Below are 10,976 nucleotides of genomic sequence, written 5' to 3'. Positions count from 1 at the left end.
TGATCTCGGCCTTCTTGATCCAGCAAGAGAGACGGAGAGGCAGAAGAGTTATCCGGCAGCGTGACGGCGCTCCGGAGGTTGGTGATGATCTAATCTCGGCAGGGCTCCGCCCGAGCTCCGCAGAAACGCGATCTAGAGGTAAAACGGTGGAGTTATGTGGTCGGGCTGCCTTGGAAAAGTTGTCTCAAATCAGCCCTAATTGCTCCATATATATAGGAGGAGGGAGGGGAGGCTTGCCTTGAGGCTCAAGGAGCCCCAAGGGCTGCGCCACCAAGGGAGGAGGAGTCCTCCTCCAATCCTAGTCCAACTAGGATTGGAAAGTGGAGTCCTTCTCTCCTTTCCCACCTCTTTTTTTTTCTTTCTCTTTGATTTTCTATCCTTGGCGCATAGGGCCCTCTTGGGCTGTCCCACCAGCCCACCAAGGGCTGATGCGCCACCCCTAAGGCCTATGGGCTTCCCCGGGGTGGGTTGCCCCCCCCCCCCCGGTGAACATCCGGAACCCATTCGTCATTCCCGGTACATTCCCGGTAACTCCGAAAACCTTCCGGTAATCAAATGAGGTCATCCTATATATCAATCTTCATTTCCGGACCATTCCGAAAACCCTCGTGACGTCCGTGATCTCATCCGGGACTCCGAACAACATTCGTTAACCAACCATATAACTCAAATACGCATAAAACAACGTTGAACCTTAAGTGTGCAGACCCTGCGGGTTCGAGAACTATGTAGACATGACCCGAGAGACTCCTCGGTCAATATCCAATAGCGGGACCTGGATGCCCATATTGGATCCTACATATTCTACGAAGATCTTATCGTTTGAACCTCAGTGCCAAGGATTCATATAATCCCGTATGTCATTCCCATTGTCCTTCGGTATGTTACTTGCCCGAGATTCGATCGTCAGTATCCGCATACCTATTTCAATCTCGTTTACCGGCAAGTCTCTTTACTCGTTCCGTAATACAAGATCCCGCAACTTACACTAAGTCACATTGCTTGCAAGGCTTGTGTGTGATGTTGTATTACCGAGTGGGCCCCGAGATACCTCTCCGTCACACGGAGTGACAAATCCCAGTCTCGATCCATACTAACTCAACGAACACCTTCGGAGATACATGTAGAGCATCATTATAGTCACCCCAGTTATGTTGTGACGTTTGATACACACAAAGCATTCCTCCGGTGTCAGTGAGTTATATGATCTCATGGTCATAGGAACAAATACTTGACACGCAGAAAACAGTAGCAACAAAATGACACGATCAACATGCTACGTCTATTAATTTGGGTCTAGTCCATCACATGATTCTCCTAATGATGTGATCCCATTATCAAGTGACAAAACTTGCCTATGGTCAGGAAACCTTGACCATCTTTGATCAACGAGCTAGTCAACTAGAGGCTTACTAGGGACAGTGTTTTGTCTATGTATCCACACATGCACTGTGTTTCCAATCAATACAATTATAGCATGGATAATAAACGATTATCATGAACAAAGAAATATAATAATAACTAATTTATTATTGCCTCTAGGGCATATTTCCAACACAAGGTTGATCAAGATCGTCGGACAAAGAGTAAATCAATATGTTCAACACATAAAGCGTACAAGATGTACCGAGAGGGATCAAGTGATCCCATGGTATGGTAAGCATTGTCCATTACGTATTTGTGTACTAATCCATGGTCTTCGTGAGAGTTCTATGTGGGGTTAGGTGTGTTTCCATGGGCTTGCGTCAAGATCAAGATCTCATACAACCCATGGAGGATGACGTCAAGTGGTGGAGGATGGTGGCAATGGACTTGTGAAGATATGCTAAAGAGCGGCTCACCCATAGTGTGTATGAGGGAGCAATCAACTAGTCTTTATCAAGCCAACGCAATCAAGAAAGGTGGTCCATCTTGAGTAAGCCAAGATCGTCGTCATCTAGCTCAAGAAGACGAGGTGCAAGGTATAGGTTTGTCCTTGATAGGTTTTCTGTTTTAGGATAGATTGTCGTACTGTCAAGGGGGGCTCTCAAGTGTGTAGCTTGATCGTATCGTTCGCTGAGAGCTCAAACCATTTGCATCCTTGCATCATACTTCTTGGTTCTTGTTTGGTATTTTCTTTGTGAGTTTTAGAGCTTATGGTCATCATGACACGCTCGAGTTCATCGAAAACGGAGTCCATGTGCATCTTCTATGATGTTTTCGATGTTGGGAGTTTTTACCGGTCTTATTCGAAGAAGGGTTCTCACCATTTTATTATGGGACTTTTCTCACTTGCTTCTTATTGATATTTCTATCAAGATTGTGTTAGCCCATGTCGTTAGCTTTCCAACAAACTTGGTTTCGTTGAATTTGGAGTCCGTATGCGAAAGTTACAACACTTTCAGTATCGACGGGTAGTACCGCTCGTGGTGCGAGCGGTAGTATCGCTCCTGTAGCGGTAGTACCGCCCCCGGAGCGGTAGTATTTTTTACTACCGCTCCAGAAGCGGTAGTACCGCTCCGTCGGACTGTGTTTTGCATCCTGAGCATGGTTGGTGAACCTACCGAGCGGTAGTACCGCTCCCATGAGCGGTAGTATCGCTTTGTGCGGGCTGTGAGGCTTAACGATTGCATTTTTCCCCACCTATAAAAGGGGTTCTTCTTCCCCATTGAACCTTATCTCTTTAGCTCGTGTTCTTCCCCCATTGTTGACCTTCTTCGAGCTTGCTAACTCTCAATCCGTCCAATGATTCTTGCTAGTTCTTGAGGGAAAAGAGAGACGAGATCTAGATCCACATTTCCACCAATCACTTTCTCCTCTAAGTGAGGGGAACCCCTTGGGTCTAGATCTTGGAGTTCTTCGTGTTCTTGTTCGTTCTTCCTCTCATTTTCCTCCCTAGCATTATTTGCTTTGGTGGGATTTGGGAGAGAAGGACTTGGGCACTCCGTGTGCCCTTGCCATTACATTAGTTGCATCGTTTGAGTTCTCCACGGTGATACGTGGAAGTGAAGTTTGAGAAGCTTATTAGCTTCGGTACTTAGTACCCTAGATATTGTTCTTCGTGGATGCTTTGGCGTCCTAGAAGCTTGGTGGTGTCTCGGAGCTCAATCATTATGGTGTAAAGCTCCGGGCAAGCGTCGGGGTCTCCAATTAGGTTGTGGAGATTGCCCCGAGCAATTTGTACGGGTATCGGTGACCGCCCCCTAGGTTTGCCATTTGTACGGGTTCGGCGACCGCCCTCAAGGGTCCCTTAGTGGAATCACGGCATCTTGCATTGTGCGAGAGCGTGAGGAGATTACGGTGGCCTTAGTGGCATCTTGGGGAGCATTGTGCCTCCACACCGCTCCAACGGAGATTAGCATCCGCAAGGGTGTGAACTTCGGGATACATCATCGTCTCCGCGTGCCTCGGTTATCTCTTACCCGAACCCTTTACTTATCCACTTTACTTTGTGGTAGCCATATTGTTTATTGTCATATATCTTGCTATTACTTAGTTGTTTATCTTGCTTAGCATAAGTTGTTGGTGCACATAGGTGAGCCTAGTTGTTGTAGGTTTTGTGCTTGACAAATTAAACGTTAGTTTTATTCCGCATTTGTTCAAGCCTAAACCGTAATTATTTTAAAGCGCCTATTCACCCCCCTCTAGGCGACATCCACGTCCTTTCAACCTCCACATCATATTTCTCCTTTGTCTTCTTTATGAGAGTTTCAACTCCTGCTCTACGATTTGTCCTCATGCTATTCTCTTTTGGTTTTGCCACAAACCTTGTTGGTACCTTGTAGTTCTCTCCACATGGAGAACATGTGTGCTCCAGTTGCAATTTCCTAATACATAATGTTTTTTCATTACCAATAACAAATGCAACCATATGAAAGGGGCATACTTTCTCAACATAATCCACTATAATCCTGTCCTTGTTGTTTCTGTGGTAATGAAAGTTCCTCCTTTGAGTGACGTGCAAGTTCACCAAAGCTATCCTGAACTGATACACATACAGAAAACACAAGTGCCGGCATATTTGCTCCTGTGGGTTTAACCTGCTCTCATCATACCATTGCCTGACCTTCATTTTCTTTGCCTTGGACTTTCTACCACCCGAGGGACAAAAAACTGCACTCCTGCATGTGAATCATCTGGATGTGGCTCATCTATATCTTCAACACTTGAGGGGATACAGTCAGCCTCAAGTGCAGATTGAGAACTGCAACGAGATCTACTTGTGGGCCTCCCTCACTGGCATTTTTTGCAAAGGTTCTGGTGGAACAAGTTCCCCCTCCTCCTCAGACTGACAGAACAAGTCCTCTCACTCCGAATCACCTTCAAATTATCTTTTCCTCTTAAAATATTTTATTTTCTGGTGGAGATCAGCATCCTCATTCTCTTCCTCTCTAGCTACATCCTCCCCGTGTCATAATCAACATTTGAACTCTCATCATCATCTTCAGAGTTGTGAGCATTTGTAACTTCTTTCTCCACAAACAGTTCCTCCTTCTTCATGTGAACTTCTTGCACTACTCGCATGTCATCAACAAACTCATTGACACCTGCAATGTCCTTTCCCTTTCTCACATTACAGCTCTCCTGAGTGAAAAGGTAATATCCAATAGAATCTTGTGCGTAAACACATAAAATAGGAGCAAAGCACTCTGCTCTTTCACCGGACTGGGGTGGATAGAGCACACATGCATCATCTATATCATATATTTTAAGTGAAACAATATCTAAAATAGACATCTGCTTCTCACTTTTATCACATATTCCATCATCCAGAGTGGAAACACAAAACAAAAGCACGACATATTCGGTTAACAATATGTTTAGCTCATGTAAATTCAAATAACAGTATACTAAATCAACACCAAATCAGTTAACTCACAATTCAGGTGCTATGACAGGAAAATATATTTATCGCACTTTCAGTTTTCAATATGGCTACAGAAATATAGTTCCTAAACAACACTCTACACATAATTCAAATAAATGTACAAAGAAAGACACATAACTCACTCTACGCCGTCGAGAACGGAGCGCCCATCTCCATCGTCCCACGCTGCCGCACCAGGGATGAGCGTGTGCACACACTAGACGGAGAAGAAAGATTTGTCCCTGTGGTCGAGGGAAGAGGAGTTCCCGCGGTCGTCCCTGCCATCTCCAACAGAGCCGTCGGCGCCGCCGTCGGCGGCCATGGGTGAAGATGACGAGGGCGAGCGGGAAGGATGAGGGTGCCGCGCGATGGGATTTAGGGGGGGGGGAGGGAGTGGGTGGATGGGCCGACGTACAGGGTTTGTCTAGCGCTGTATAACGACAACTGACGCGCGCGGGCCACGTGACACATGACATCGGGCCTCGTGCGTCAGGTTTGTCTTCAAATGGCGTTGATCGCACGATCAACATTTTTAGCAAACTGTTAAATGTGACGTTTTTAACAAAAACAAAAGTTGGTGGTTTTTTTATTTAAGGTCGGGCAACTCCAACGGGCCGACCCAAACAGACTGCGATTTTGTCCGCTTTTGATCCGTTTGGGTCGGCTCATCGGACACGAATGTGTGCTTCGGCGTTTGGATCGGCGCATGCGTCCAACGCTGTCTCGACCCATTTTTTACCGACATGCCAAAAATATATATAAGAATTTGCGAAAATACTTAACATGCATAATTAAACATTAAAAGCTGGCCACGAAGGCCGACGAGAGTCCACGCGTCCGTATTACATTAGTTAACATAAAAAAAACCTAAAACTACGTGGCAGCCCTAGGCGACGAAGGCGTCGTCGTTGTCGGGGCCGGTGAGGTCGACCAGTGTATGCGCAGGACCGGCCCAGGGGAACACCGTGCTCCAGAGCACAACTGCGTGCGCCTCCGTCGTCTGTCCTGCCGGCGCGGGCTGTGCTGGTGGTGGTGGCACTGGGACACTCACACGCTGGCGAGGCCGGCGAGAAGACGCCGGCAGGGAGATGGCGCGGGGGTAGAGCGGGGCCTTGCCCTTGGGCGGGAAGGAGCCGACCATGGTGCTAGGGTTTGGTCGTCGAGGAAGTGGCGAGATGGGGAAGTGTGGGTTTCTGAAAGCAGATGAGCCGGAACCCAATGCACGCTCGGATTAAAAAAGGCCGACCGCGGTTGCTGACGCGTGGGTCCAAGATGGACGGCCGTTATAAATAATGTTGACCGCGGTGATTGGGAGCGAACACCGAGTGGGCGCGTGCGTCGGTGCGGACGCGTCCGCTTCGCGTCCGCGCCAACGCATTTCAGGCTCAAATTTAGACCGGAAATGGATTGGCGCGGACGCGGAACAGACGTGTTTTAAAAATAAATCGACGCGTTGTGAAATTCGATTTTATCCTCGTCGACCCAAACGAACGGTGGTGAATGGAATTAGTCGCGTGATTGAAGTTCCTCTAAATTACTCTAAACACGGCGCACAGCATCCGCCGTTACCAGGGCCAGCCACACCACAGCAGTAGGCGCCGCAGAGGACAAAAAACCGAGTAGCTCGCACGGCACGAGCCACGCACGCACGCACGCACGCACGGCTCTTGGAGGACTGGCTGACCGCCTGCCCTCTGCCCCTCTCCCCCGCTTCCGTCTCGACGACGTCGTCGCCGCAGTCGGCAGTCTTTTGCTGGTTTTTGTCCTGCGGCCTCTGCCGCCCGTCCGCGCGCGACGCGATACCTTCTCCTCTCCCCTCCCCTCCCACTCCCCCGCCCCGCGTAGAGCTCACAAAGCCCCCAACCCCGAAGCAGGCGAGCACCAGCACAGCCAGGCGAAAAGCCAAGCCGTCCCACCGACGTGGCGAGCGGCCTCTCCAGTCCAGATCTCGCATGCGCGGCCGCCGCCGCAGGAGGAGGGGGAGGAGGACGGGCTAGGGGGTCGGCGGCGCCGGAGGCGACGGCGGGTTTTCCGAGATGGGCGGGGAGCGGCTGGGGAGCTGGGTGGTGTCCTACACCGGGATGTCCGCGGACAACATCAAGGGCCTGCTGCTGGCGGTCTCCTCCAGCCTCTTCATCGGGGCCAGCTTCATCGTCAAGAAGAAGGGGCTCAAGAAGGCCGGCGCCTCCGGCGTCCGCGCAGGTGCGTCCCTTCCCGCCCGCCCCAGCTCCACCCCCCCTCTCTGCTCCGCACACCCCCGTCTCGTTCCACACTGCCCGGCGAACAGCGCGAGGCCTTCCCTGTGCTGCCGCCGCCTCGCCGCGCTGCTGGCTGGCTCCCTAGCCTAGATCTGCGCGGAGCCGCGCGAGATTCGGATCTCGCTTTCGCTGTCGGTGGGGGCCTGCGCTGGACCCTGGATAGGTACGACTTTGGAGCAGCAAGCGCATTGGAGATCGGAATGGTTGTTGAGCTTGGACTGAGACGTTCCTGAACTTTGCTTGATGTTGTTCCACCAATACCAATCATTAGTACTCGTACAACAGATGACATGGTGGTGATGGGCTGATGGCTTGATTTACCTTGCATTTCTTCCTTGCTCCTGCACCTTTAATATCACATTCAGCATGGATTTCTCGGAAATATGACAATCATTGACTGTAGGCGGGAGATGAATCCTCACTTACTCATAGCATTTGTTGAACCGGGGAGATGTATACAATAGACTCCTGTCAGCTTGTTGTCCTTTAAACTTTAAGAATATTTGTTGCGCCAGGAAAATGTATGCAATGGACTCCCTTCTGTTAGCTTGTTTCCCTTAAACTTTCAGCGTATATCATTCTCTTTAAAAATAATAATTATAAAAGTCAGTGTTTGCTGATGATCATATGCCCTGTTCTAGGTTAAATTTTCCTTGTTTCATCTGTGGTGCATTGTGCAAATATCGTGCTGAAAATGTTGCTTCTGTCATTCCAGCTACATTTCAACCTTTTCCAGTGTTTATGCTTATTTTGTTGATTTGAACAGGTGTTGGTGGCTACTCTTACCTGCTTGAGCCACTGTGGTGGATAGGACTGATAACAAGTAGGTATTTCATTTGATACAGTGGATAGAAATTTGGTTCCGACATAGTCTTTTGCTTCCATTACTATATGTGGTGATACTAACGATGTACAATTTCCAGTGGTTGTTGGGGAAATCGCTAACTTTGCTGCATATGCTTTTGCCCCTGCTATCTTGGTGACTCCACTTGGTGCACTTAGCATAATTATTAGGTATGGGCTAAATTTAATATGATTTACAACTGATACACTAAAATCTTGTATTGCTTATATTTCAGCAGTTCTGATACTTTTGGCACGTTCTCTTACAGTGCTGTTCTTGCACGTATCATTTTGCGGGAGAAGCTGCACACATTTGGTGTACTCGGGTGTATTCTTTGTGTTGTGGGTTCGACAACAATTGTGCTACATGCCCCTCCGGAACGTGAAATTGAATCTGTGGCAGAAGTATGGGATCTTGCTACTGAACCAGGTTTTATTCTGCATTCTATACGCTTGCATAGTACTGTAAATCATTATTGACGTCATGTTGACATTTCAGTATGTTACTATTTATCAACAATACTAAGGCTTAAATTTCAATGTTGCAGCATTTCTACTTTATGCAGCCATTGTGCTCGCAGCAGCTTTCGTGCTCATATTCCATTTTGTCCCAAAGTATGGTCAGACACATATTATGGTGTATATTGGTATCTGTTCTCTTTTTGGGTCTCTGTCGGTATGCTTTTCACCTCATGATTTTTTGTTTTGTCTTCACTTAATCCTTAGATAGTTGGTAAAAAAAACCCTCCTTAAGTTATGATTCTAATGTTTCTATCTGTATTCTGCTTGGCTTGGCAGGTCATGAGTGTCAAAGCTCTTGGGATAGCCTTGAAGCTGACATTTTCAGGGATGAACCAGCTAGTTTATCCACAAACATGGTTCTTCACACTTGTTGTAATCGCATGCATAGTAACACAGATGAACTATCTGAACAAGGTATGATCGATGTTTATGTTCGTTGGCAGTTATGCCTGTTCTAAGAGAATAATTTCCATAAGTAGCATAGACTGAATAACAATGTTGCTATATTGATATCTTACATGTGTGTATTATGCTATAAATTATGTTCAGCTTGCTATTGTACTTTTGCAGGCCCTTGACACATTCAATACTGCAGTTGTTTCGCCCATTTATTATACGATGTTTACTTCGTTGACCATTTTGGCTAGTGTAATAATGTTCAAGGTAACAGCTTTGGAGCTCAGAATACTTGTTTACATAATTGTCAGCAAGCTTTGCTTTACTTTCCATCTTAAACAGCGATATTGGCTTAATAAAAATCAATCCAGGGATCTTAGTTATTTTGGGAATATGCAGTAAACATGCTAGATGATAATCTTTATTTTAGTGAGTTAGCTTCTGGCACTAATATGTACTCCCTCTGTAAACCTTTATTCATCTAAAAGATCTTATATTACTTTACAAAGGGAGTAGTATTGAAGTAATTTCGAGTTATTCTTTGTACCATGCGTACAAATATTCTATCCATAACCTTGCAACCTTTATGTTTCCTAGAACACTCAGGTTTTGATCTTGCCACAGTAAACCTTGCAGCCATCATTACAACAATCACACAAGTTTACCTGGCTGATTGTTGTACAGTTAACCTGTTAATTGTGGTGTTGCCTGGCTGATTGATATCCAAATTCGGTTATAGCAAGGGTTTTGAACCAGATCCTCACATAGTAAGGGTTAGACGGCCTATCATTGTGTTCGGAAATTCTCAAATTAGCAAGCTTATGTCCTGCCTTCATTGTGAAGACGAGTTAGTTATGTCAACAGGTAAATAGGGTAAAGTGTGAATGGCAGTGTCAAAAACGCTCTTATATTATGGGACGGACCGACGGGGGGAGTATCTGTTAGACGATAATAATTTTCTGAATCACAATAACACCTCACATCTTTGCTGTCTCCTAAGCTGATTGTCAAGTGGTGCATCCGTCTATCCACTATTGTGTTCCATTAAAATGTTATACAAAATATTTACTGTTTTCAACTATAATTACATGCAGGACTGGGATCGTCAAAATCCGACCCAAATTGTCACTGAGATGTGTGGTTTCGTTACTATCCTTTCCGGGACATTTCTTCTTCACAAGACGAAAGATATGGTGGATGGTATGCCTGCATCCCCCCCTCCTCCTGATTTCTTTTGTAAACATCTCCTGTTTTACTTGAAATGGCACCAATGTATAATTTCTCATCCATTGATATGCAGGTCTCCAGCAGAGTCTACCTATCCGAATTCCTAAACACGTGGACGAGGATGCATATGAATCCGAAGGAATTCCTCTCAGATCTGCTGCTGATGGCATTCCTCTCAGGTCACCCAGGGGCACTGAGGGAATTCCTCTCAGGTCTGCCGCTGATGGCATTCCGCTCAGGTCATCGAGGGGCACAGAATCTTTCCGCTCGACATCATGACATGTTGATGGTTGCAGCTGTGCTAAGTCCATGACGCTTGAAGGCAACATTGGTCCAATCATGGTGCTTCAATGCTTTATACCCGCCATGGCTGTCCCTAAACTTGGGAAGGAAAGAATCTCCATTCTTTCATTGGATAGAACTCCTTAGGTTTTGACTGTAGAAGATTGGAAGGTGGCGGCTCGGCGCCCCATATAATTTCTGAGACTTTGGTACAGAGTTTCGGGGCTTACATCAGTTATACTACTATATATACGTCTCTGGGCAAGATAACTAGAATGGCCAAGGACCCAAGTGTGGATTGATCCACGGAGGTTATCTGGAACTGTGTATTCTTTCACATACAGTAGTTATTCGTTCAGAATACGTGATCAAATAGAAGAGCACAATATGACATTAATCATGTGATGGGGTTATAGTCCTAGGGTAGGGTCATAGGCCTGTCCTGTAAGTCCTACCCAAGGACTATCCCTCATAAGGGACAAGGCCCTTAGTCAGTTCCGACTGAATTAAGGAGTCCCCATCATCCAGTCGGCAACAGGTCCTCGACCATCCAGTCGGAGACTAGCATTCGGAGAACATTCAACTAACCGACTGGCTGCCAC

The 10,976-nt window shown here is 46.7% G+C and overlaps 1 protein-coding gene across 1 annotated transcript; it reads left to right on the top strand.

Moving 5' to 3' along the window:
* Positions 1–6,479: 6,479 nt before the first annotated feature.
* On the top strand, positions 6,480–10,771 carry LOC123443026 (probable magnesium transporter NIPA4). Its single transcript, XM_045119250.1, has 9 exons — positions 6,480–7,048; positions 7,871–7,927; positions 8,028–8,118; positions 8,217–8,377; positions 8,496–8,623; positions 8,746–8,883; positions 9,040–9,132; positions 9,960–10,065; positions 10,166–10,771. The coding sequence occupies exons 1-9, from the start codon at positions 6,883–6,885 to the stop codon at positions 10,369–10,371; spliced, it is 1,146 nt and encodes a 381-aa protein (XP_044975185.1). The 5' UTR covers positions 6,480–6,882; the 3' UTR covers positions 10,372–10,771.
* The last annotated feature ends 205 nt before the right edge of the window (positions 10,772–10,976 follow it).

This window comes from Hordeum vulgare, chromosome 1H, assembly GCF_904849725.1.
Source record: "Hordeum vulgare subsp. vulgare chromosome 1H, MorexV3_pseudomolecules_assembly, whole genome shotgun sequence".
Classification (NCBI taxonomy): domain Eukaryota; kingdom Viridiplantae; phylum Streptophyta; class Magnoliopsida; order Poales; family Poaceae; genus Hordeum; species Hordeum vulgare.
The sequence above is the reverse complement of the archived record's forward strand: the minus strand, read 5'-3'. Positions and strand labels throughout refer to the sequence as shown.